Here is a 27,701-nt window from a genome sequence, read left to right on the forward strand (position 1 = left end):
GCTTATAGCCACTATCTAGTACCAGATGGCAAAAATAATAAAAGTGATTTATTAGGGGAAAAAAACTCAACTGACAAAGAATGTAGAGGCTGCTCATTTTATCTGTATTCATCAGAATTATAGAAATATCATTTTACAAAATTCCTTTTTTAATAAAAGAAAAAACATTTTTGGCATATCACATAATTTGGCAAGTAATTGTTCATCCTTGACATTATTAAAGTACAGTGTGTAATACTGTGAACACTCAGCACCACATTCCAAAGCAATACATCTTCACTTTTGAGAGTTTGGTTTAATTTTGCTCACCTCATGAATGAAGCAAACAACAAAGAGTTCTTCAGTAACCATGTATATTAAAGGAATTAGTATTAATTAGTATTATCGCACTTTGTTCAATTTCTTTGTTATAAACTAAATAAAATGAGCAAGTGAGGTCAGAAAAAAAATTATGTAGTCACCAGTGCAGGTAATTAAATTCTTATTTTACTTTACTAACAATATATCTACAGAATATAAAAATGAGTTTCAAGTTAAACAACATTTCAGAAATATTTTTGAGATTGATCAAATCAGATCAAATAGTAGTTTGAGTTAAATTTTAAATTAGAATGTGAGCCACGTACATACTAATTTTAAAACGTAACATGAGCTACTACCTTGATACAGAGGAAATGCAATGAAAACTAAAGGAAAAAAGCTTATAAACTCTGCGTCAAACGAATAGTTGTTCATGCACAGTATATTGAGACCTTTCTCAAAAAACATCCATCATGTGACTTGCAAAGAAGTTCAAAAATAAACACAATGTAAAGTCATGATGTTTAAGGGTGTACCCATAGTAACAGTATGATGAGTCATGTTAAAAATTCTTGAACAATGAAACATCAGCCACTATCTATCACGCTAATTCAATGACAAATCACATTAAGAGAACAGAAAAGTGTCAAATACACACATCTTCGATTTGTAAACATTTTCATTATTTTAAAACATTAGATGTTTCTAACATGTCAGTGCAACTTGTTTCTTCAATATTTTGATGTTGGCACTGAGAAAAATTGTCTAGCGCTGATAAGTCCCTTTAAAACGAGCTTGAATCTCCTCCAAAGTTTTGCCTTTAGTCTCAGGGACAAACACAGCAGTGAAGATGACATTGAGAGCACACAGTCCTGAGAACATCCAGAATGTCCCTGCACTAGTTATGGCATCCTGAAAGAAACATTATTGATTCAGTATCGGACGTGTTCATTAAACCTAGAACGTTTATGGGGAAAATATATAACAGTCAGCTCACCATAAGGTTGTGGAAGGTCTTGGTGACAATGAAGGCACAGGTCCAGTTGGTAAGCACACACAGAGCACTGCCCAATCCCCTCACTCGCGTGGGAAAGATCTCGGACATCACCAACCAAGGAGTAGGACCCCAACCAAGAGCAAAACCTGGTTAACGTACAGTATGTAACATATAGTCAGACTAACTACAGTCTGTTCACTCACTCATCTTACACATATTTCACCAAAAATATGAAATGGACAACATCGCAAGTATAGCTAAATAAACTTTTTGAGAAATAATTTTTCATTGAGGCATGAAGTAGCAAGAAAACTAGATATCACTGTATATTTTGCTTTGTTTTAAAGTCAATTTAAAGTCTACATCTGTAAAATAATTGATACTCATTATTTAGATGGACAGAAAGTTCACAGACCGGGCAGACCGTGAATCAATTCGATTACCCATTCATAGGTGTTTTTTCATAAGTGCATTAATAAGATTAAGAACAAGCCAATCAAGGTCCTCAGGATTACTAGAAAGTTATAGTCAGGTGAGTTTAATCACTGGCTGTGTCCGAAATCACCCCCTACTCTGAAATAGGGCACTATTTGAGGGGACAGCCATTTGTAGTGGTGTCCAAAAACCATAGGGGACATTATCGAGTGCACTTATTGAATCCAACTGTACAACTGATGTACACTCAACGGCTAAAGAATACCCATAATGAATTGTGAGGGTTGTGCCGAATTAATTCCCATGTCTTGCCAGAAGATACGCCCACAGCTGAATCATCCATCCATCAATTTTCAAAACTGCTGGTCCAATGTAGTTACAGCGTAATATTATACAGGTATAAATAATTTTTTACTTGATTATTAAATTGTTTAATTAAGGTTTATACTGTACATGCTAGTTTCCAATATAAATCTTTTCATTACTAGTGGAGCTGCCAGTTTGCTGAGTTTCAAATGATTATTAAACAGCAAGCACAAACTATGCAAAAGCAAAAGCCCTTCCCAGTAGCTCCTCACTGCAGAACACAAGATCCAGGATCCAGATCCAGGGGGTGAAGATGGGTAGTTATAGGGATATGTTAAGTGGGAGGAGTTGGATTCAGAACCAGGGGATGGAGATGGGTAGGTTTAGGGATCAGGGGATGGAGAGCGGTAGGTTTAGGGATATGTAAAGTGGGAGGAATTGGATCCAAATCCAGGGGGTGAAGATGGGTAGTTATAGGGATATGTTAAGTGGGAGGAGTTGGATTCAGATCTAGGGGATGGAGATGGGTAGGTTTAGGGATCAGGGGGTGAAGATGGGTAGCTATAGGGATATGTTAAGTGGGAGGAGTTGGATTCAGATCCAGGGGATGGAGATGGGTAGGTTTAGGGATATGTAAAGTGGGAGGAGTTGGATCCAGATCCAAGGGATGGAGATGGGTAGGTTTAGGGATCAGGGGATGGAGACGGGTAGGTTTAGGGATATGTAAAGTGGGAGGAGTTGGATCCAGATCTAGGGGGTGAAGATGGGTAGTTATAGGGATATGTTAAGTGGGAGGAGTTGGATTCAGATCCAGGGGATGGAGATGGGTAGGTTTAGGGATCAGGGGATGGAGACGGGTAGGTTTAGGGATATGTAAAGTGGGAGGAGTTGGATTCAGATCCAGGGGATGGAGATGGTTAGGTTTAGGGATCAGGGGATGGAGACGGGTAGGTTTAGGGATATGTAATGTGGGAGGAGTTGGATCCAGATCCAGGGGGTGGAGACGGGTAGGTTTAGGGATATGTTAAGTGGGAGGAGTTGGATTCAGATCCAGGGGATGGAGATGGGTAGGTTTAGGGATCAGGGGATGGAGACGGGTAGGTTTAGGGATATGTAAAGTGGGAGGAGTTGGATCCAGATCCAGGGGGTGAAGATGGGTAGTTATAGGGATATGTTAAGTGGGAGGAGTTGGATTCAGATCCAGGGGATGGAGATGGGTAGGTTTAGGGATCAGGGGATGGAGACGGGTAGGTTTAGGGATATGTAAAGTGGGAGGAGTTGGATTCAGATCCAGGGGATGGAAATGGGTAGGTTTAGGGATCAGGGGATGGAGACGGGTAGGTTTAGGGATATGTAAAGTGGGAGGAGTTGGATCCAGATCCAGGGGGTGAAGATGGTTAGTTATAGGGATATGTTAAGTGGGAGGAGTTGGATTCAGATCCAGGGGATGGAGATGGGTAGGTTTAGGGATCAGGGGATGGAGACGGGTAGGTTTAGGGATATGTAAAGTTGGAGGAGTTGGATTCAGATCCAGGGGATGGAAATGGGTAGGTTTAGGGATCAGGGGATGGAGACGGGTAGGTTTAGGGATATGTAAAGTGGGAGGAGTTGGATCCAGATCCAGGGGGTGGAGACGGGTAGGTTTAGGGATATGTTAAGTGGGAGGAGTTGGATTCAGATCCAGGGGATGGAGATGGGTAGGTTTAGGGATCAGGGGATGGAGACGGGTAGGTTTAGGGATATGTAAAGTGGGAGGAGTTGGATCCAGATCCAGGGGGTGAAGATGGGTAGTTATAGGGATATGTTAAGTGGGAGGAGTTGGATTCAGATCCAGGGGATGGAGATGGGTAGGTTTAGGGATCAGGGGATGGAGACAGGTAGGTTTAGGGATATGTAAAGTGGGAGGAGTTGGATTCAGATCCAGGGGATGGAGATGGTTAGGTTTAGGGATCAGGGGATGGAGACGGGTAGGTTTAGGGATATGTAAAGTGGGAGGAGTTGGATCCAGATCCAGGGGGTGGAGACGGGTAGGTTTAGGGATATGTTAAGTGGGAGGAGTTGGATTCAGATCCAGGGGATGGAGATGGGTAGGTTTAGGGATCAGGGGATGGAGACGGTAGGTTTAGGGATATGTAAAGTGGGAGGAGTTGGATCCAGATCCAGGGGGTGAAGATGGGTAGTTATAGGGATATGTTAAGTGGGAGGAGTTGGATTCAGACCCAGGGGATGGAGATGGGTAGGTTTAGGGATCAGGGGATGGAGACGGGTAGGTTTAGGGATATGTAAAGTGGGAGGAGTTGGATTCAGATCCAGGGGATGGAAATGGGTAGGTTTAGGGATCAGGGGATGGAGACGGGTAGGTTTAGGGATATGTAAAGTGGGAGGAGTTGGATCCAGATCCAGGGGGTGAAGATGGTTAGTTATAGGGATATGTTAAGTGGGAGGAGTTGGATTCAGATCCAGGGGATGGAGATGGGTAGGTTTAGGGATCAGGGGATGGAGACGGGTAGGTTTAGGGATATGTAAAGTTGGAGGAGTTGGATTCAGATCCAGGGGATGGAAATGGGTAGGTTTAGGGATCAGGGGATGGAGACGGGTAGGTTTAGGGATATGTAAAGTGGGAGGAGTTGGATCCAGATCCAGGGGGTGGAGATGGGAAGGTTTAGGGATCAGGGGATGAAGATGGGTAGGTTTAGGGATATGTAAAGTGGGAGGAGTTGGATCCAGATCCAGGGGGTGGAGACGGGTAGGTTTAGGGATATGTTAAGTGGGAGGAGTTGGATTCAGATCCAGGGGATGGAGATGGGTAGGTTTAGGGATCAGGGGATGGAGACGGGTAGGTTTAGGGATATGTAAAGTGGGAGGAGTTGGATCCAGATCCAGGGGGTGAAGATGGGTAGTTATAGGGATATGTTAAGTGGGAGGAGTTGGATTCAGATCCAGGGGATGGAGATGGGTAGGTTTAGGGATCAGGGGATGGAGACGGGTAGGTTCAGGGATATGTAAAGTGGGAGGAGTTGGATTCAGATCCAGGGGATGGAAATGGGTAGGTTTAGGGATCAGGGGATGGAGACGGGTAGGTTTAGGGATATGTAAAGTGGGAGGAGTTGGATCCAGATCCAGGGGGTGAAGATGGGTAGTTATAGGGATATGTTAAGTGGGAGGAGTTGGATTCAGATCCAGGGGATGGAGATGGGTAGGTTTAGGGATCAGGGGATGGAGACGGGTAGGTTTAGGGATATGTAAAGTGGGAGGAGTTGGATTCAGATCCAGGGGATGGAGATGGGTAGGTTTAGGGATCAGGGGATGGAGACGGGTAGGTTTAGGGATATGTAAAGTTGGAGGAGTTGGATTCAGATCCAGGGGATGGAAATGGGTAGGTTTAGGGATCAGGGGATGGAGACGGGTAGGTTTAGGGATATGTAAAGTGCGAAGAGTTGGATCCAGATCCAGGGGGTGGAGATGGGTAGGTTTAGGGATCAGGGGATGAAGATGGGTAGGTTTAGGGATATGTAAAGTGAGAGGAGTTGGATCCAGATCCAGGGGTTGGAGATGGGTAGGTTTAGGGATCAAGAGATGGAGACGGGTAGGTTTAGGGATATGTAAAGTGGGAGGAGTTGGATCCAGATCCAGGGGATGGAAATGGGTAGGTTTAGGGATCAGGGGATGGAGACGGGTAGGTTTAGGGATATGTAAAGTGGGAGGAGTTCGATCCAGATCCAGCGGGTGAAGATGGGTAGTTATAGAGATATGTTAAGTGGGAGGAGTTGGATTCAGATCCAGGGGATGGAGATGGGTAGGTTTAGGGATCAGGGGATGGAGACGGGTAGGTTTAGGGATATGTAAAGTGGGAGGAGTTGGATCCAAATCCAGGGGGTGGAGATGGGTAGGTTTAGGGATCAGGGGATGGAGACGGGTAGGTTTAGGGATATGTAAAGTGGGAGGAGTTCGATCCAGATCCAGCGGGTGAAGATGGGTAGTTATAGAGATATGTTAAGTGGGAGGAGTTGGATTCAGATCCAGGGGATGGAGATGGGTAGGTTTAGGGATCAGGGGATGGAGACGGGTAGGTTTAGGGATATGTAAAGTGGGAGGAGTTGGATCCAAATCCAGGGGGTGGAGAAGGGTAGGTTTAGGGATCAGGCGATGGAGACGGGTAGGTTTAGGGATATGTAAAGTGGGAGGAATTGGATCCAGATCCAGTGGGTGAAGATGGGTAGTTATAGGGATATGTTAAGTGGGAGGAGTTGGATTCAGATCCAGGGGATGGAGATGGGTAGGTTTAGGGATCAGGGGATGGAGACCGGTAGGTTTAGGTATATGTAAAGTGGGAGGAGTTGGATCCAGATCCAGGGGGTGGAGATGGGTAGGTTTAGGGATCAGGGGATGAAGATGGGTAGGTTTAGGGATATGTAAAGTGGGAGGAGTTGGATCCGGATCCAGCGGGTGAAGATGGGTAGTTATAGAGATATGTTAAGTGGGAGGAGTTGGATTCAGATCCAGGGGATGGAGATGGGTAGGTTTAGGGATCAGGGGATGGAGACGGGTAGGTTTAGGGATATGTAAAGTGGGAGGAGTTGGATTCAGATCCAGGGGATGGAAATGGGTAGGTTTAGGGATCAGGGGATGGAGACGGGTAGGTTTAGGGATATGTAAAGTGGGAGGAGTTGAATCCAGATCCAGGGGGTGGAGATGGGTAGGTTTAGGGATCAGGGGATGAAGATGGGTAGGTTTAGGGATATGTAAAGTGGGAGGAGTTGGATCCAGATCCAGCGGGTGAAGATGGGTAGTTATAGAGATATGTTAAGTGGGAGGAGTTGGATTCAGATCCAGGGGATGGAGATGGGTAGGTTTAGGGATCAGGGGATGGAGACGGGTAGGTTTAGGGATATGTAAAGTGGGAGGAGTTGGATCCAAATCCAGGGGGTGGAGATGGGTAGGTTTAGGGATCAGGCGATGGAGACGGGTAGGTTTAGGGATATGTAAAGTGGGAGGAATTGGATCCAGATCCAGTGGGTGAAGATGGGTAGTTATAGGGATATGTTAAGTGGGAGGAGTTGGATTCAGATCCAGGGGATGGAGATGGGTAGGTTTAGGGATCAGGGGATGGAGACCGGTAGGTTTAGGTATATGTAAAGTGGGAGGAGTTGGATCCAGATCCAGGGGGTGGAGATGGGTAGGTTTAGGGATCAGGGGATGGAGACGGGTAGGTTTAGGGATATGTAAAGTGGGAGGAGTTGGATCCAGAGCCAGGGGGTGGATATGGGCAGGTTTAAGGATCAGGGGATGGAGACGGGTCGGTTTAGGAATATGTAAAGTGGTAGGTGTTAGATCCAGATCCAGGGGGTGGAGATGGGTAGGTTTAAGGATCAGGTGGTGGAGACGGGTAGGTTTAGGAATATGTAAAGTGAGAGGAGTTGGATCTGGATGGATCTGGATTAATCTTGTGTTCTGCTGTGAGGACCATCTCACCCTTCTGCCGCACTCAGTGTCCAAATTCACTTACTTGTTTTCATTCACTCCTTCAAGTGGACTTTATTAGTTGAGTAATGTAAGTAATACGGAATGAGGATATAAGGGGTGATTTTGAACACAGCTAATGTTTAGAGCTAAACTCTGCAGGGAAGTGGACCTAGATGGCCAGAGTTGAGAACCTCTGATCTGGGGTATGAATTATATAAGGTTATTTTGTCATCCTGCAACTGTTTGATAAAAAGTCTGATAGTCCCTCCCCATTGGCTACGCAAGGAAAGCTGCAACAGTTGAGTTCATGAAGTGTCCAACATTCCACACAATTTTTTTGGTTAAGTAAATGCATCATTCATGTATATACTGCGATTCATTTTATTTATTTATTTTTTTACATTTTAATTACATTTTTGACAGAAACAAATGATTCATGATTCAAAAATCCATGATTCACGATTGATGCATATGCATTGGCAGGATTTGAAATCAATGCATTGAGAAAACAAGTGAATCTTTACACCCCACTGCACATACAAACAAACAAACTGCGGAAAACGTCCTCACTATGTATGGAGAATTAGCCTAGAATAACCTAATCATTTTATCTTGACCACATACAGCAGCAAATTTTAATACATCTGCAGAATAATTCTTGTTCTATGGTAAGTTTCAGTGAAATACATTTCTTCTAACCTGTAATAAAAAGGCCCATGCTTCCCACAGCCAGCCAGGCCAGGTCTGTCGGGGGCTGCTCCGCCAGAGGACCCTGGGCGTCTGTTAGTAAACTTGTCAGTGAAGAGTTATTGTGCTTCATCACAGTCAACTTGAAATACACTCCAAACACTGCTTCACTAACACACATGGTGACACCTTGTGGGGGACCCAAAATAGAAAATCAATTTTAAAGAATTTTTCTTTCCTTTCAAAAACAGTGCAAATAGATTATTCCATAAAAGATGCTTCTACCAGAAAAGATGAGAAGAACTTTCCTCCCAGCCTTGTCCATGATAAGAGCAGCAACTGCAGTGAAGACCACCTGTGTGGCTGCAACAATAACAGTGGCCACATCGCTGCTCTGTGGCAGGCAATAAAGAACATTACAGTGTGCATTAACAGTAGAATGAAGGTTTTTGAGCTTCATCAAAAACACTCACTTTGAAATGGGCCTGCTCGAAGATCGTCTCTGCATAAAACATGATGGCATTAATGCCAGTAAACTGCTGGAGGAGCATCATCATAATGCCTACACCTAAAGGCTTATAGACACCAGGGTCCTTCAGATCCGCCAGACTGAAGCTTTGCTCCTGTAATCAATTAAATATCAATCTTAGTGACTTATATACAGCTGTACAAAGAATTTTATTTATTTATTTATTTTTTAATAATTTTTTAAAAAAGCTATGGAAAAGTGAAATAAACTTAAAATCATCAAAGATAAAATGAAACTTCAATTCTGGTTGGTAACACCCATATTTAATGATTCAATCAGTTCATGTTGAATAAAATTAAAGGTATAGTTCATCCCCAAAAATTCTGTCATTAATTACTCTATATAATGATATGCCATCGTGTAGTTTCATACCCACAATACTTTGACTCCTCTCCAAAACACAAATTAAAGGTGCAGTATGTAGGATTTCTGTCCGCTAGAGGTCGCTAGAGGCCTATTCAAAACAAAGGCGTAGTTTGATGACGGCAAGTTTGAGCGCGGAATCTTGGGACATGTGGTCTTCACCTCAACGGGCGGTGCAAAAGAATAGGGATAGGACTCGGGAAGAAATCATGTTCATGGATGCGATTATTAACATTACTGTAGTATGAAGCAGAGCAGGAACGAGTGTTGTTGGAGCTGAACGAGGCCGCTGGAGCGATTGCGCAACACACGCCTCACGAGCAGCGGAACTTTTATTATGACACAGTTTTCTCATGATTTACAAATAGTTGGAAACTTTTGGGATATTGTAAGTGCTCAAGTGAACAAAATATATAGCACTGGCCTAGTGGTTTTTTACTGCAAAAATCTTACATATTTAAATACTTTTAATGAATCCATATTTGATGTGCTCTTTGTATGTGCCTTAGATCAATGTACTGTATATTAATACACATTGATGCATTTATATATATTTTAATTAAATTTGAACACCCTCATATCTTAATTTAAAACATGAGGGTGAGTAAATGACAGAATTTTCATTTTTGGGTGAACTAACTCTTTGGGTGTGTTTACACCTGGTCACTTCATGGGTTTTCTCTGATCAGATAGCTATCCCATTGTGAAAAGACCAGGTATAAATGCCCTCAGAAACGCTTTCGAGACTTCAGGAGGTGTTCTGAGATGCATTCCACATTAAATTGGACAAGTGTAAATGCACCTGGTTGTTGAAACCACATATGCAAATTTTGTTCCTCCCAAAATGTTACAAAACATGACATTATAGCCCGATATGACAGCGCTAAAATGCATTGCCACAGATGAGTAGCTGAGTATCTCAGCAAGCCAACGCGCAAACAAAACTAAAATAAGACATTTATGTGGCCACGTGTAAATCAAACCATTTTAACAAATCAGATAGCTATCTGATCTGTTAATATGCATGAAGTGACCAAGTGTAAAAAGGCCCTTTAAGTTGCCCAACATTTTTTGTCAATGAATTTCCAGTTCACTCATAAAAAAAAAAGTCACATTATAAAAGGTAAAATGGCAATTCATGTTGATTTTAGTTTTGAAAGCAGCTCAACATTCGTTGTTTGAGATGTGAAATGAGAAATTTGTGATTTCTAACTTCATTTTTGTAGGCCTCTTCTATTCTCGCACACTCCCACTCTGCAGGGGCATCAGGACCCCTGAGAAAGCGCAGGGCCTCTTCTGCCTCTCTTCTTTTCCCTTGAGAGAGCAGGAACCGTGGCGTCTCCGGCATGAAGCACATAAACACCAGCATTAGTGCGGGAGGGATAGAGGATGTGATTGCTAACCATTGCCAGTCCAAGAACAAACCTGATAAAATTAATTTTGCATTACTTAAAGCGGTACTTCACTCAAAAATTACTATTCTGTCATCATTTACGCACCCTCATGTCATCATATAAATCACACCTTAATTTACTGGAGATACTTTTAAGTTATATACTACTACTGTATGTCACACAGAATGGGTCAGGTTTTCATATTCTTCATGTAAACACAGCTCAGATAGAGCAGTGTACAATGCAAGCTCTGTGTATGTTGAAGAGGGACATTCCAGAGCTAACTCCTGACCTATTCCATTAATGCAATACTGAAAAGCATTAAGATTCATTCCACAAGGATTCTTGCCAGAAGAAATTCGGATGGCATTCACACACATCTAAGCAAATTTCAAAGAACAAATGAAGTACTGGAGTGCAGGGATTCATTGGAAAAGAGACATTATGGCCTGGTTTCAAAGACAGGGCTTAGACTAGGCCATTTAAGTAGCTTTTATAAACGTGCCTTAAAAAAAAACATTACTGGTGTGCATCTTGAGTGATTGACAATTGACTTGCATGCATTTTAGTCTGGGACTAGGATTAAGCCTTCTCCATAAAACCAGGCATATATGTGCAAGATCTCACTGAGGTCAGTGAAAAAGGTTCAAATGTGTCTTCTGATTAAACATTAACAATCATCTCATACAGCTAACTGGAGTAACAGCTAACTATTACTCTCAAAGGCACTCAAGTAATTCAGTCACAAGACTTAAATGAGAGCCAATACCTGCTATATAGGCTCCCATAATGCCTATCACAACCATAAGTTGCACACAGGATCCCAAAGTTCCCCTAACACGCTCATGAGCCATTTCAGAGATGTAAAGCTGCAGAAACAGAGAGAAAAAAACAAGTCAGATGGATAATGTGCTATTGATCTTAATTCCATACATTTGGGTAAAAACATTGCTTGCATAATTTAAATATATATTATATAATATATAATTATATACATTATAATTAATATATAATTAGAAGAACACATGGTCAGGTCAAAGTGTCTGAATAATTTTTGGTTCCAAATTTTTATCAATTTCACTGGTAGTCCACTGTATGAAGAATATTTGGGTATAATATGTCACAGTTTACTTTACATAAATTAATTATAGTGTCCTGCACCCACTAGTAAAAATGTCTTTATAATTTTTGGTTTGACTAATTGACAATGGACGGACGGACGGACGGACGGACGGACGGACGGACGGACAGACAGACAGACAGACAGACAGACAGACAGACAGACAGACAGACAGACAGACAGACAGACAGACAGACAGATAGACAGATAGATAGACAGATAGATAGATAGATAGATAGATAGATAGATAGATAGATAGATAGATAGATAGATAGATAGATAGATAGATAGTGCAACAGTGCCCACCAACTTTTTCAGTGGCTGTGCCAAAAGTATTTTTACAATATGTTTTACCCATAATGATTTTATGAATGTCTTTGTTTAAGTGTAATAAGCCATAAAACAAACTAACCAGCTATGAGGTAAATCACAAAATTTAATTTGACGCAAAAATTGAAAATTGGACAAAAAGTTGAATGGCTTTAATGAGGGAATCTTCATGGGATCTAAAATTCCATGAAGCACTGTGAATAACATAATATAATTAAAATCAATGGAGAAATATAAAACTATTCAAGGAAACTATTTATTTAAAGCTGTTGATTATATACAGAAGCATCTATTGCTAAAAATGCATTCAAACATTCAAGTAGTCTGAGAGCATAGGAACATTCTCTCTATTACATCATTCGCAGTGCTTCATGGGAGTGGTTTGCTACTAAAGAACTCCTTTGCTCTGATTGGTGGAGATTTCTTTGCAGAATAGGTAAATTAGGTAAAGTATTTATCACTAAATTCTCATGGGGAAAATTAATAGGATTTTTAACAGCTAAGACTGTTAACTAGTACAAAAAACGTGATCAATTTTAGCTTCTCTTCATTGGCTGTATTTTTTAGAATTCAATTTAAAATTTTGCTGATTGATTTTAAACCTCTTAATGGACAAGCACCATCCTATATCTCTGATCTTATTTATTTGAACTCAGCTCCTAGGTCCCTCAGATCTGCCAATAAAGCGCTCTTGCATGTCCCACGGTCACGTCTAAAATCAAAACGTGACAGAGCCTTTGCAGTTGCTGCTCCACAGTTATGGAATTAAGAGTGCTTCTTCTATCTTTGTTTTTAAGTCTAGACTTAAGACCTATTTTTATTCCCTAGCCTTTCCCGTTTATTAAATTATGGATTAGTAATTGTTTTCTTTGTTCATTTTATTTTATTTCATTTATATTTTATGATTGTTTTGTACAGCACTTTGGTCAGTGTAAACTGAAGTTAAATGTGCTCTATAAATAAAATGTACTTACTAATTTACTTACTTTTACTTTTGTTAACTGACTTTTGCAGTCTATAATGATGATGAATATAATACTAATGTTTTATAATAATACTAATTTAATCAATAAATGTATTATTATTATTATTATTATTATTATACTCTGCATATGGCAATAAATAAGGTATTCTTACAGGTACAACAAGTGAAGTCACTCCACTGGCCAGACCAGTGAGAACTCTGCCCACATATAACATCCAGTGGTTCTGAGCAGCAATAATGATGGTAAACCCAAAGATGAATGGTATTGCACAGAACATAAGGCTCAACTTTCGTCCAATCTTCTCCACAATCCATCCTCCCAGAAGACCCCCAAGAGCCGCACCAATGGTCACCACAGACTATAAGACACAAAAATATAATGTTAAAACATCTGAACCCATTTTTGACAATCAAATGTCAATACATTGACAACTACATTTGGATTTTGGTTCTTTTTTAAACACACTGACACTACAATGAAAATGTAAGTTCTAGGAACTGAAAATGACAAGCATTTCCTTTACTGTACAGCCACATTGTAGTTGATAATGATAATAATAATAATAAATTAAAAAAAATCACATTGAGAAGAACAAAACGGACCAAAAGCTTTCACACACCCCAAACCAGGAAGCCTCATCTTTGTTGAGCTGCAGTCTCGGGTCTTGGATTCTGCAGAGTTCAGGTATGGCAGGAGAGCTGTAGCCCAGCACAAATCCAAAACTCAGGGGTCCCAGAACTGCTGCGAATGTGGCCATGTATAACTTCCCATTTTTAACTTTACTGTTGAGAGAAACATTAAAATGATTTAAGAAACAATAAACATTCAGTAAGTTTCATATCCTTGTTGAACAGGTTTATGTTTACCGGTGTGGTAAAAATATTGTCATACCAGAAATAAGTCTGCAATGACTTTCCGCAAAGGGAAAGTCATTGCAGACTTATTGTATGACAATATTTGAATATTTCCTCCTGAACTTTGAACAGATTACTGAGTGAATAACCATTTAAAGTGGCAATTATCTGTAATTGAGTAGTATTATATTTATTTGAGGATATAAACCATGGTGTTCTTTGAAGCACCGTGATAATCATCGTTGTCACATGAGATCTTCACATAACTTTTGTTTTCTCTAAGAGGAAAACCGCCTGAAGACAATACAGTGAACACTTACTCCAGGTAGGAGTCCTGCTCGGATCTGTCCTCTTCTGTTTGTTCATCATTGACCAACAGTGGTCTGGTCTCCTCATCATGATCCATCGTGTCTCCTCTTACAAATGATAATCAAGTAATCAAGTTCATAGATGATCGCCACGGACAAATTTGTGTTTTATGTCATACTTTACAACTGACAACACATGAACAAGTTCAGCCAGTGATGTAAGTTAACGTTATCAAAGCCTTTGCGTTTCGGCATCCCGGGTAAAAACTGCTATACTCAGTAAAAATAGTGTCATTATTGTCAGCTGATGCATGTGACAATAATAAACATACGTCCATTGATTTCAAAATAAGAGTCCGCAGCTTTTATTTTGCCTTACCTTGTCAAAAAGATCCTTTCACACAAAAGTATATGATTATACGTTATAATTTTATTATTTTTTCTATACATTTGTCACTTTGCACTAAATTACATTTTAAAGATATTGTTTAGAAAAAAAAATCTACATGCGGCCGTTTCTCTTCTTTTGCCATTCAATTGTTCCCATAGTTACTAAATGTTTTCAGAAGTGCTTTTGGTGTGAAGGACTGCAGGGTTTGTCGATTTGCTTTGGTTGTGGGAAACAAACGTGAGGCCTCTATAGGATTTTTATTTTCTTTAAGTGATTTTATAAACTTTTACGTCTTTTACGTGTTGTCAATATGAATCCACCTGATAACTGCGCTAAGGTTTGTATTTTTAAATGTGTGTGCAACATTTGCTGTGTGTGAGAGAGAGAAAGAGAGATTAAATAATATTGTACATACTCATGCTGCACAAGGAGGAATCCTTCCTGGTCATGTGTGATTTTGTATACAAAAATCTATATATTTTCAGACCCCAGAAATGAAAAAGAAAACGGATATGTATGGGCAGCTCATAATAAAAGAAAAGGCTGATAAACAGTAAGTGAACAGATTTTTTTTTTTTTTATATAAACAATACAATATAGTCTTACTGAGAGGCATACTTACATATGCCTACATGTTTAGTTATGAAGCAGGTGTTGGTGCCATGTCACAGTCTCAGTTTGAAAAGGCTGTGTCCTGTTTCTCAAAGGCCATACTGCTCCAGTCACACCAGGTAGAGGCCAGGCAGACTGTATTATGGATTGGTACTCCATAATTATTTGGCCCTGGACATCAATCACATTTTATATTTTCTAACTGCAGACTCAGTTTTACGTCCAGCGAGCAGAAGCGTATCTTCAGCTGTGTGATTTCCAGTCTGCAGCACTAGATTACAAACACGCCTGCAGTCTGCAACCAGAGACTGAGGCCTACCCTCAACGACTCTCCTTCATATACTACCTACAGGTACAAGAATTCATTTATTCACAGATAATAGAAATCAGATTAGGAGTTATGAATATTACAATCTGTGGACCCATTTTTAGGGGTTCAAGCGCAAAGCGCTGAAACCCTATTGTAACTGTTAAATTTTAAGTAGTTGTAGGGACTTGAAACTTTGAGGGCTGGTAGTACTCATACCGCCTACAACGTCACCAGGCTCACCCCGATCGGCCTGATGGGGGCGCTACAGAGGTCAAAAGTGTGAAATGGCTCATAACTCCTGAACCGTTAGGCCTAGGCTCAAGTGTGTCTCAAGGCTTCGCTGGTTGCCCTGGCGAAATTTTCAGGTATTTTGTATTTTTTGAAAATCCTACTTTTGCGAACAAGTCCTAGGTTTTTGACCCAATCGGAACCAAACCAGTGCAGCGAGATTCTCCAGATTCTGATTGTTAATAGTTACTAAAAAAAAACTAAAACGGCTATAACTCGTGAAAGAAATTAGATATTTTAATTTTAACTAAACATTTTTTTTTTATTTTTTTTTATTTAACTAAGCTCATTCTGTGGTCATGTGAAAAAGGATGCAGCGATTGGCCACTTGGTGGTGCTATAACAGGAAAAAAAACATGTAAACGGCTATAACTACTTCACCGTTAGTCCGAGAGACTTGAAAATTGCCTTGTAAGGTCTTCGTCCGAGGGGCCACTATTGTCTATGACAACATTGACGCACCTCGAAAAACATGTCCGCCGTCGGCCACTGAAGTTTGAGCAGCTATCAGACAAGGTTAACGGTGGCCAATTGGAACGAAACTTGCTGGGCCTGTTTCACTCTTGGCCCTAGAGGCCTGTGAGAAATTCTAAAGAAATCGGCCACTGGGGAGCGCCTTCACGTTTTTCACCTGCGTAAAGCATCTTGTATCACGCGATTTTTCGCATACGCCCACGACATTCGTACCACATGGTAGAACCCCTCACTCTGAGCAACTTTGCCTCTAGGACCGCCACTTTCCATCAAATCGTTCGTTAAATATTGGAGATTATTTCAAAAAACAACTTGGGCGAACTAGTCCAAGGTTTTTGGCTCAATCTCAAGAACTGTTAAAAAGCTTTAAAAACCACATATTTTCAATGGTAAATTGCCTGTATTGGCTATAAATGGTCTTTTCCTTTTATAATTTAAGTGGTTACATGCTTAATAAAATGTAAAATCTTTAACCCCAGTGTTTAAAGGCCTTAAAATGCTTGAAGCCCGATAATTGCTGCTTGCAGCTATATTTCTGTTTTTGTTTTGAAATGTAAAAATGCCATTAGAATATAGACTTTTTTTTTTTTTTACTTCATGCCAATTTGAATTTTAGCAATGTGTATGCATAGTTGAAATGCATTTTCCATGCAAATTAATTAATAAAAAGATAAAATGTGCAGAAATTTAAAGCCACCATCACAACAGTCCTTTGCCACAAACATTGTTAATGCCCAATTTTATGTGTGTTTTAACTGTCCTTGCAGGGCCAGTGTCTTTTTGATTTGGGGAAGTTTCTGGAGGCTCTGGAGTCTTTCACAAAAGCTGCAGAACTCAAACCCTACTTCCAGCCTTATCACATGAGAAGGTCATTGTAAATCTTAGCAGATATTTGATATTTGAAGTGCCCTTCAACGAGACTTGAAGTCTGCATGTGTCTGAACAAGCTGAAATAACCTTATAGCAAGCAATAGCATAAAATACCACCAGGTGGCGCTACAAGCTCTTTCTTCATCTTACTATCACCTAAGGTTCAGCTGTTTACATTGAGTGCTATTGCTTCTTTAAATTTTCCTTCATATGTTTGTGCATTAGGCACATTCATAATTATTGGGTAGCAGCATAATAACATAATTAAACATATTACTGGTTTATTATTGTTTAAAAGATGAACTGAAATGTATTTGTACATTTAAGTCACATTTAAAAATATGTGAATGTCTTTGCATTATCTAACAAAATATCAAAGTTTAATTTATTAATAAGAAATATAGTTTAAAATATAGCTAAGGAGACCTTAAACAGACTTTTCATGAAAAATAATTAAATCATTTATTTTTTACATTTTAAAACAATAGACATATTGTTCAAAATGAAGACAGAAGGTATTTGGACACCAAACAATTGATCTTACATTAGTTTCCACCAGTAACATTTAAAAGTTTTATTTAGCATGACATTTTAAAAGCTGAAAAATGCTGAAAAGTCAGGTTGAAGTAAGAAAAGTCTGTGTTGAAGTCTAAACAGTGTTAAAATTACCCTCAGCAGTACGAAAGACTTAAAAGCCATTGCACAAATGGCTAGACAAGTGCATTTAGTAATTTAATTTTTTTTTGCTGATGACACTTGAAATTGTTCTTTTAGATCTAATGCAATGCAATTCAGACATTTTTAAGTGTGACGTAAGTCTTCAAAAGTGTCCAAACACTGTTTTGGGCCACAGTGGATAGCATGAGATCATAATTTTCCATCATGTTTGCCTTTTTGTTTATATATTCATAGCTTGGCATGTCTGACTGCCCTGGGCCGCTACTCTGAGTGTCTTCGGTTGGTCAGTAACTGGCTGGAGACGGATGTCCAGTCAGCTGACCTCCTCATTCTGAGAGCTCGCCTTCACCACCAGCTCAATCAGGTCAGACCACAGCCTACAGAAAAAACATTTCCCTTCAAGTGACTGTAATAAACAGGTAAGAGGGCTATTTGTCTCCTCAGATGACTTTGTGCTATCATGACTTGAGGTCAGCACTCAGGCTGAAACCATGCTGTCCAGTTGCACTTGCACTGTTGAAGAGGCTAAAGGAGGCAGCGGAGCATTCCCATCGGGCAGCTGTTGATAAGGCATTGAATGGAGAGCTTTCAGACGCGCTGAGGAAAATAAACAGTGCTCTGGAGTATAACCCCAGTAAATCGCAGTACTACCTCTTTAGGTAAGGCTTTGAAGAGCTGCGTATTACAGCTTGCTGAAAGATTGAATTAAACATTTTCTGGTTTTATATAAATTTTCTGTTACAATGATTTTTTTAAATGTTGCTTTTTTTATGCAAAATACATATATTACCAGTCAAACATTTAGAGACACTGATTATATGTTATTACTGTTCTCCATATTTTACAATAATTTCAAAGTCATCAAATGATGCAGATATATTAAGAATATTTTAGCTATTTAAACTATATAGCTATAGCTTCTTCAAATTTTGTCTACATTGATAGCCATGGTAGTAGTATGATACATGTCACCCCCAAAAAGTGGTATTACTATGGTACCATGTCCAAAAAAAATTATTCTGGGCAGTATCAGAGACGACTATAGAATAACCCAAGATGCGTCACTTGTACTTTATGGGAGAATGTGCAACACGCAATATGGCAGAATAAGTCCCGCCTTCTAAATTAGAGCCAATCGCCGATTGTTAAAGTCATCCCGTCATTGCAGTGGCCGTTAGAAGCTCCGGTTCCTATGGAAACAGTCAGAGACACACGAGACGCACACTTAGGACTGCGCATGTGCATTAGCTTGATCCAGCCTGAAAAAAAATGTTTTTTTTTTGTCATGATTCGAGCGTTTAGAAACAAAATTTATGAGACAGTTGTTGTCGGATTTCATTGGTGATTTCAAATATGAAATTTAATTGAAAGCTTGGCAAACAGCTTTGGAGAATTTGATGTTTCCCCATTCAAAGAAATAGGAGCGGCACTTGAATGCCCGAGAGGCGTTTCAAAGGTGGCCGCCGAGTGAAATGACTTGTCTTAAAGGGACTTTGGCAGTACATACTGGTCCACCACCAACACTAAACCAGCATAAATAGACAGACAGACAGAGCATAAAACACCATTGGCTGAAGAAAGAGGGAGGGTGAAGTACTGGTGAAGTGGGTGGTCTGAGTCATGTATGATTGTTGTATATGCTTTACGAACCATAAATAAAGTAACACAATTGGATAAGTTGGAGGTGGAAACAAATGGCACCATACAGAAGAACTGGCTCAATAATGCTAAGAAAAAGATGAGGTTTTCTTACAGCTAAAAAGCAGTAAGAAAATTATTATTACACCATGGGCAAAAAAAGGATATGGAGCATGTTGCTAGGCTTTTTGCCCATGGCTTAAAAATCATTTTCTTACTGCTTTTTAGCTCCTCCAAAACACCAATCCATCACCATTAAAAGCGAGAAGGTCGAAATGGTGGAGTATTAGGCATTTACATGTCAACAGAGACTTACAGCTATCTGTAAACACTTGTCTGTCCAACCTCATCTTCTTTTTCTTAGCATTATTGAGCCAGGATGGCTGTCATCTGCATATTTAAAATAGTGGGATATTGGTGGTAAACTTTATTTGAATAACACCTTTCAAACATTCTAGCACAAAGTGTGTCATAGCATTAATAATATATACAACAATAAATAATAAATTGATAACACAAGAAAATATAAATTTTGGATGGACATCAGAACAGAAGTTCTTTAAGAGCTAACTAGTTTTTTCAGCAGTGATACACATTAGAACCATATTGTTAGTAGATGCTTTGTAAATGCTTTTAATAAAATAAAAAGACAAACTAAAGATATTAAATAATAATGTAATAATGTAAATGGTTTTAAAGTGCACATATTTTCTGCCTGCTCAAAGGGGGATTCTTTATCGACGCCTGAGAGACTTCACTGCTGCCATTGAGGATTTAGTTCTTGCTGCTGAATTCTGTGGAGTTGAAGAAGATCCTCCTCAGAAACACATGCAAGACAACTCAGAGGATTTAGAGGAAGATGCTCAGACACAACTGGTGCTCACATACAATGATTTTGCAATTCAGTGCTTCTCCCGCGGTCTGCACAGCGAAGCCATCATGCTGCTTAACAAGGCCATAGAGAAACAGAGAGACGCAAGTGAGCTGTTCATCAACAGAGGAGGTGTGGACTGATGGTTAAAGAGGTTAACGGGTGTTGGGCTGAGAGTGGCATAGAAAAATCTTAGAAAAATATTCAGAGAGGAGGTTATTGAAATGGCAGTTCTTGAATGCTTGCTTGTTTTACTTTGCTTATAGTTACAGGGCAGAATTTGTATTATCCAGGTAAAATCTGTCTCCTTTTTCCTCCAGATTGTTTTTTTAAGCTTTGTGATTGGACCTTTGCACTGGCTGACTATCAGCAAGCAGAGGAGATGGACCCGGACAACACAACTATCTGGCTACGACTTGCTGTTATTCACAACACAATGGGTCTGCACAGCTATAATGACAAGTAGGTTTAAACTATAGTGTTAAATGTGAAATTGAAAACATATTTCTTTATTTTATGCCTCTTGATATTATTTTAGAAATTTGATTTGTTCCAGGAAGTACCAGGAAGCAGCAGACAAGTTCTCTGTTGCAATACGGTACAACCCTGGTGTCGTTCAGTACTATGAGAATCGAGCAAAAGCTTATAGCAAAGTGGCCGAAATGGAAGAGGCCAAGAAGGATGCCATCAGTGTTCTTATCTTAGAGCCCACCAATGACCAGGCAAGTTTCTCGTCTCTTTGTCCCAAACTATGGTGGATGTTCCTTACTTAACAATACAGCATAAACCTGCATGAATTCCATGTTGGTCTAGGCTGGTTTATGTTGGTTAGAGCTGGTATAGTGCTGGTCTAGCTGGTGGACCAGATTAGGCCCTTTTCATATGACGTCACACAGCTTCCGTTTGGACTTGAAGCAGTGGATCCTCACTTCCGTCAGCATAGTGGAACACTAGCGCCGCTCAAATTAAGTGCACCCAATAGTTGTACATATGCCACAAAATGTGGTTAGAGGATGACTAGTCGCCTAATATTATTTAAATTCAAGACGGGGTGTTTGGCAGATCTCAAACCTTCTTACCGATCGGCGAGATTTGCTGCTTGAAGTAGGAGGAGGAGTTGAATACAAAGCATTGAAGCCATACTTTCTGCTGCCCTTAGTAACTTGTAAACTTTGCTGTCTTTATTGTAGATTAAACGATTAGTTCACTTTCAAATACAATTTTCCTGATAATTTACTCACCCCCATGTCATCCAAGATGTCCATGTCCTTCTTTCTTTAGTCAAAAAGAAATTAAGGTTTTTTATGAAAATATTCCAGGATTATTCTCCTTATAGTGGACTTCAATGGCCTCCAAATGGTTGAATGTCAAAATTACAATTTCAGTGCAGCTTCAAAGGGCTTTAAACGATACCAGACGAGGAATAAGGGTCTTATCTAGTGAAACGATCGTTCATTTTCGAAAAAAAATTAAATGTATATGCTTTATATAAACAAATGATCACCTTCCAAGTGGTTCCGCCAAAACCGCACTTTCGTATTCTTCAAAAAGCTTACGCTGTATGTCCTACGCCTTCCCTATTCTACTTACGGAACAAACGCAGTGGCAGTTCCATTTTTTCCATAAGTAGAATAGGGAAGGCGTGAAAATGTGGTTTCGGCAGAAGCACTTGGAAGGCGACCTTTTTTTTTTATATAAAGCATATACATTTACATTTTTTTTTTTTTTAAATGACCAATCGTTTCGCTAGATAAGACCCTTATTCCTCGTCTGGTATCGTTTAAAGCCCGTTGAAGCTGCACTGAAACTTTAATTTTGACCTTCAACTGTTTGGAGGCCATTGAAGTCCACTATAAGGAAAATAATCAGTTTTTCAGTTTTATTTAGATAAACATGACATACATAATTAAAAAAAATATATGTTTTATATATTTCTACATGAAAACTGTTAATGTTGTAAAAACTGATTCCTGTACATTTTAACCATAGTAAAAAAAAAAAAAAAAAAACATTGTTATCATCTCTTTATTGCAGAACAAGACTGTTGCATACACAAATATACAGAGATTTACAACAGCACTCATTGTTATAGTCGCATTAAATGAATGAAATCAAATTATTTCTCTCGGGAATAACACTGAATGAACACATATTCTATACTTTCATTTTGTATTTTCTATTTCTTACAAATTATACAATCTTATTATATTGCACCAGTTCAGTTTAAACTGGTATGATGTAAATGATCTAAAATCTTTACACCATTAATTATTTGGGGAATTGTATGTGGATGTGCTACTTTCAGGTGTCCATTATTGGTAAACAAATTTCTAAAAATATCAATCAAATCAATTTCTAAAAATAAAGATGTTTTTAAAGACAATATTCTTGATATTCCAAATAGGCTAACAGATTTGTTTGGACACACAATGGTTGTGATAAAACTCTGACAGCAATTCAAGGACACAAGTCTACATTGCTAGCGGAAACCCTAAGCAGTTACAGAATGGAAATAATAAATAACGTTACCAAACGAACCCGTCTGTGTAAATATGGTAAATACGTTAAAATAATTAGTCTTACTGTTGACATTTAGTTCGCATTTAAAGTTATTACAGCATTTTCCTGAGAAGTCGCCAGCGCAAAGGTAAGACAGAACTAAAGTTAAAAATAAAATTAAAAAAATTATTTTATGCAGAATGTTTATAATAAATATAAAGAAATTGCATGAAAGTTACGATAGTTTAATGTGACTTATATCTGAGTGAAATGGCTTCTCAAACAAGAAAAATTTTAGGACAGACTTGATTTTATCCATCAGGAATTGATTGGATCATTGTGGTTTGCTATTGCTGTGTAGGGGAAGTTTGATTAAATATTATAATGGCACATGAATTTTGAGCACAGATAAATAATTTATTATAAATACAGAAAAATTCCATAAAAAAAATAAGTATTGTCCATTTTCATTTCATGGTGACTTTAAAAATACAGTCATTGGCTGTTTTTGTTACTAATGAAATATTTTGTGTGAAATATTTTTTTCACTGGGCTTGAAAACAATGACTTGAAGAATAGAAAGTGTGCAAAAAACCTTGTTTAGTTGTTTAAGATGTAAAAAAGACAATCTTTAAATTGAGTTTATTATTCTTAAATCTCGGTTTAGGTGGTGCCTTTGCTGTTGAGTATGCTCCCAGGATGCTCCTTGACTGATATTATGTCCTGTGCCACTGCACAGTCAGTCAAAACTCTGCTGGTCGCAAAGATTCAAGCTTTCAAAATAGCAGCATCCAAAGTGTCAAGGTTTGTTGACTTGCTTGAACTTACTGAGGTTTATAGTTTTATTGATTATAGAGATGTCTGGGTTCTCATATCCTCAGAAGATTTTATGGTAGTTTGTGTGAATGTGGGTTTGATGCTAGGAATCAGTTTTTAGATTTAAGAGCACCATTTCTTCTGCTAGAGTTGGCAGGATGGCCCTTGCCAAAGATGACAGCCAATCACAAACATCCTCACAGAAGTTACAGGCTGATGATTGTCCACAGCAGAAGATAAAGCCACATGTCGCTCCAGTAGAGCTGGACAGCAAGCTATTTAAGACAAAACAGGTACACCTGTGGTAGATCTACACATAAAATGTGATTGCATTTACTTGTTGGTGGTGATACGTTATCGCTTAAACTATACAGACATTACCAATGAATTGTTTGGAATCAGTAAAACATTTTTATGTTTTTTATTACCCAAAGTAATAAAAAAAGTTGTTCAAAATTACTAATATGAATTATTAATATTTAAAAAAAGACTGTTTTATAATTTAGTCTTTATCTGTGGAGGTAAAGCCCCATTTCTCTGGTTTACTTAGAAAAACTATTACCTCATCAAAAAATGATTCCAATGTGCTAATTTGGTATCACAGAAATCTTTATTATAATCATAGCATAGTTAGAATTGGCTGTGATTCTTATAAATATTTCTTTCATTTTTATTCTGTTATTCTCAGTTAAATGTGTGAATTTTCTCAGAAAAGCTAAATCTGTTAAACCTGTGACATTAATTTCTTCTGTTTATGTTGTCAGATGAATGAATCTGTGAAAAGAGCTCTGCAGCAGAGGCAGCCCCTGCACTATGACGGGCCACGTCTGGCCCCTATCCACTCTGTACGTGAGGAGCCTAACACTCAGCAACGGCCTTATATGTGGAGGAAATTTGGGGGCTTTGGGCTCAATTGTTGAAGTCTTATTGGAATGAATCATTCTCAGCTATTCTGGTTACTGGGTAATCTGTCACTCCCATAATACTTTGGGTTTACTAAAGTGAAAACTTAAAGAGATACTTTACTCAAACATGAAAATTCAGTCATCATTTAATCACCGTCATGTCATTCATAACTTGTATGCCTTTATTTATTATGTGGAGAACCAAACAAACAAACAAAAATGTTTTGAAGAACATTCAAGTCCAAACATCATTGGACCCTATGGACTTTCACTATATGAACAATCCCCCCCCCCAACCCCCCCCCCCCCCAAAATGTCTTCTTTTGTGTTCCACGAAAGAAAGAGAGAAACGCATACAGGTTTGGAACGATATCAGTCATGTGTGATATTTCCTTTTAGGTTAGAGATTATTTTGGCATAACATTTGATTTAGTCAATCCTTTGCTATAATGCAGTGGGAGTTGTTTTGTTCGTAGCAGCTGTTGCTGCTCAGAGGTCCTCAGCAGCTGGGGAAACAGCTGAGAAAGTGAGTGAGAGAAGAAAGCGAGAGAGAGAACAGTATAAAAACACCACTGGCAGCTGATCCCAGACTTTTATCACAGACATTTACACTCCCTTGCTAATAGTGAAACACATGTTTTCAGCCCCTAGAGAAGACAGCCCGAGATTTTTGGCATGGTAATAATGGAACAATCAGACTTCATTTTCTGACATTTATTGTCCTTGTGCAAAAAGAAAACATACATGAAATAAAGCCTTTAATTTCTGTAATTGACCATTCAGTCCAGTCTACAGTTATGTAGTCTGTGAAAAGGGCATTCCATTCTCTCAGCTGTGTGGTGATTTAAAATCTTTACTAGACTTGCAGCTTATCTTTGTAGATGGCATGAATTAAATCAAATATATTTATAAAATAAATTTCTGTGGTTTAATCCTTATTGCAGTTTTAAAATTGTCAAAATGAAAAAGGTTTAAGGCATATCCTTCATGACAGTGTGAGGATATTTGTAAATATATAGGATTACATTGTATGAAAGGTGCATCACAAGGGGTGTGTTTGGAATAGGATATATACTACTAGTACTATATATATACACTACTAGGATCTATTTTCAACAGTCTTACTTATTAAAGGGTAAGTTTACCCAAACATGAAATTTCTGTCATTAATTATTCACCCTCATGTCGTTCCAAGCCCGTAAGGCCTTTGTTCATCTTCGGAACACAAATTAAGATATTTTTGATGAAATTCAAGAGCTTCTGACCTCCGTATACACAGCACTGTCATAACCAATTTCAAGGCCCATAAAGGTAGTAAAGACATATTTAAACTAAATAAACTAAATAAAACAAAAACACTCTGGCACACAAGAACTACACAGAAGTAACATAAACCAACCTTTAACACTGAAGACACCAGAAAAAGAGCTGAACTGAACAGAGGATTTAAATACAGACCAAACGATGGAGCTTAATGATACACAGTTGAATACAATGCACTCTAAAAAAATTATGTGTTGGCTCAACAACAACAAAAAATAATGCAACAGTTTGTACCAATTCTTTGAGTTATGACAATTTAGTGAACTTAAGTTCAACCAACAAGCTACACTGAGTTAGAGGAACTAAATAATTTGTAGCATAAACACATTTTTTTTTTAAAGTTGATTACTCAACTACAACTACAACTATCAGTTGTAGCCCTGGAACCAATTAATCTCATCCATTTCTAGATCAAATCAACAGCTATCATAGCACATGCTAACATAACTTATTTTGACATGCATATTTAATGAACAAGTAAGATATTGTCACTGGCATTAGCGCATTGCTTATAGAGTCAATGTTGTGTTTACGTTCATGTATCTACTCTTCAGCACAATGGTAACCACAAAAACTTCAACATTACAGAAACTCTTTTAAATGTTAAACATAGTATTAAACACTAACAGGTCTTTCCCTTCACTAAAAACAAATAAATAAACACTCAATTTCAACATTTATTCTCTTTATCCAGTCCTATGCAAAACATGCTGTGAACTAGAAATCCACTGTCTAATTTCCGAAGTTATCACGAATATCATCATGAATTTCGTTAAGTTCTGTCATGACAACTCTCGGAGTGTTTGCATGGTAATGGATATAACAATGTAGATATATTTGGTCTTGGCAGAATAGATCTGCTACGCTGCTGCTGCTGCAGAGCAAGTACGGGACTTGCTACCGCCAATACATACACGACACACTGCTGTGAGCAAGTAAGACATGCTGCTGCTGCACAAAATAGAGTACATGAACTACCGTAGCAGATCTATACAGGTGGAGCTGGGGAAGGTGGAAGGTTTCTGAAGCACGCTGCGCTGCTAAGCAATCCCAACTCATGTATTTAAAGATTAAGCACACAAGCTCATTGGCTACCAATACAGCAGGAACCAATCATCTGTGACCTATAGATAATGATGCGATAATTAGCAGGTTGTGTTAAAGGACCTATTAGCCTGTCCATTAGAGTTTCATGCCAGACTTTGTATTTCTGTCATGACAACTCTCGCTGCTGCTGCTGCTGTTGATTATTGCTGCTGCTGCTGCAGAGCAAGTACGGGACTTGCTATTGCCAATACATAAACAACACGCTGCTGTGAGCAAGTAAGACATGCTGCTGCTGCATGAATAAACCCCCAACAAAGCAGGTAACATGATATTAGACAATACAAGCCCAGTGTACTGCATGTCAAAGATCCCCCAACAATGCAGAAGGCAAGATGATGATTCACCCTCACCCCCCAGCAGATCTACCGCCAAAACATATGTACTGCTGCTGCTCCGAAGAGCAATAGGAACCGTGTGTATGCTATCTATGTGTGCCTGGCCCATTTTTGCCACAACTAAGTAATTCTGGACTGTAAAGCTTGGCTCTAGTGGCCTATTAGACTATGTGTGCCTGGGCTACCACGCCAAATGGCTTAGCTCTAGTGAACGATATGGCTATGTGTGCCTGGGCTACCACGCCGAATGGCTTAGCTCTAGTGGCCTATGTCTACGTGTGTCTGAGCCAAAAGGCTCGAACATACCAATTAGAATGTGCATTATGTGTGGCTTTAACAAATGGTAAAACGTTGCAGGCTAATAGAGATAAGAAATCCTCCACGACCATCTGAGCAAATAATAGTATAATGTAGCATCATTTGATAATGTCATTGTCAAACCCGGTATCGTCCTAAAGTAAACTCATTTGGATGAACCGAAATGAATGGGCATGACTCAACATGCATCAGCT

General features: G+C 39.0%; 2 protein-coding genes across 2 annotated transcripts; one reads left to right on the forward strand and one right to left on the reverse strand.

The window, feature by feature from the left end:
* Window positions 1–3: 3 nt before the first annotated feature.
* Window positions 4–14,391, reverse strand: slc2a8 (solute carrier family 2 member 8). Its single transcript, XM_067406651.1, has 10 exons — window positions 14,085–14,391; window positions 13,530–13,692; window positions 13,062–13,268; window positions 11,244–11,343; window positions 10,294–10,505; window positions 8,662–8,811; window positions 8,474–8,582; window positions 8,201–8,377; window positions 1,298–1,443; window positions 4–1,212 (listed from the first exon to the last, which is right to left on the reverse strand). Exons 1-10 carry the CDS (start codon window positions 14,168–14,170, stop codon window positions 1,066–1,068), a joined length of 1,497 nt encoding a protein of 498 aa, XP_067262752.1. The 5' UTR covers window positions 14,171–14,391; the 3' UTR covers window positions 4–1,065.
* A 274-nt stretch (window positions 14,392–14,665) lies between these two features.
* LOC137034942 (tetratricopeptide repeat protein 16) lies at window positions 14,666–24,439 on the forward strand. Its single transcript, XM_067408188.1, has 13 exons — window positions 14,666–14,800; window positions 14,949–15,016; window positions 15,104–15,194; window positions 15,284–15,427; window positions 16,915–17,015; window positions 17,930–18,059; window positions 18,140–18,354; window positions 20,059–20,336; window positions 20,525–20,666; window positions 20,761–20,926; window positions 23,371–23,507; window positions 23,668–23,812; window positions 24,284–24,439. The coding sequence occupies exons 1-13, from the start codon at window positions 14,774–14,776 to the stop codon at window positions 24,437–24,439; spliced, it is 1,800 nt and encodes a 599-aa protein (XP_067264289.1). The 5' UTR covers window positions 14,666–14,773.
* Window positions 24,440–27,701: the final 3,262 nt, after the last annotated feature.

This window comes from Chanodichthys erythropterus, chromosome 13, assembly GCF_024489055.1.
Source record: "Chanodichthys erythropterus isolate Z2021 chromosome 13, ASM2448905v1, whole genome shotgun sequence".
NCBI lineage: Eukaryota > Metazoa > Chordata > Actinopteri > Cypriniformes > Xenocyprididae > Chanodichthys > Chanodichthys erythropterus.

Coding starts and splice junctions, on each gene's coding strand:
- slc2a8 (XM_067406651.1), bottom strand. CDS start 14,170: ATGGATCATGATGAGGAGACCAGACCACTGTTGGTCAATGATGAACAA. Junction 1,444..8,200: donor CATGGGCCTTTTTATTACAG/GTTAGAAGAAAT, acceptor TACGTTAACCAG/GTTTTGCTCTTGGTTGGGGT. Junction 1,213..1,297: donor AGACCTTCCACAACCTTATG/GTGAGCTGACTG, acceptor TGTTTCTTTCAG/GATGCCATAACTAGTGCAGG.
- LOC137034942 (XM_067408188.1), top strand. CDS start 14,774: ATGAATCCACCTGATAACTGCGCTAAG. Junction 15,428..16,914: donor CCTTCATATACTACCTACAG/GTACAAGAATTC, acceptor CTGTCCTTGCAG/GGCCAGTGTCTTTTTGATTT. Junction 23,813..24,283: donor AGCTATTTAAGACAAAACAG/GTACACCTGTGG, acceptor TTATGTTGTCAG/ATGAATGAATCTGTGAAAAG.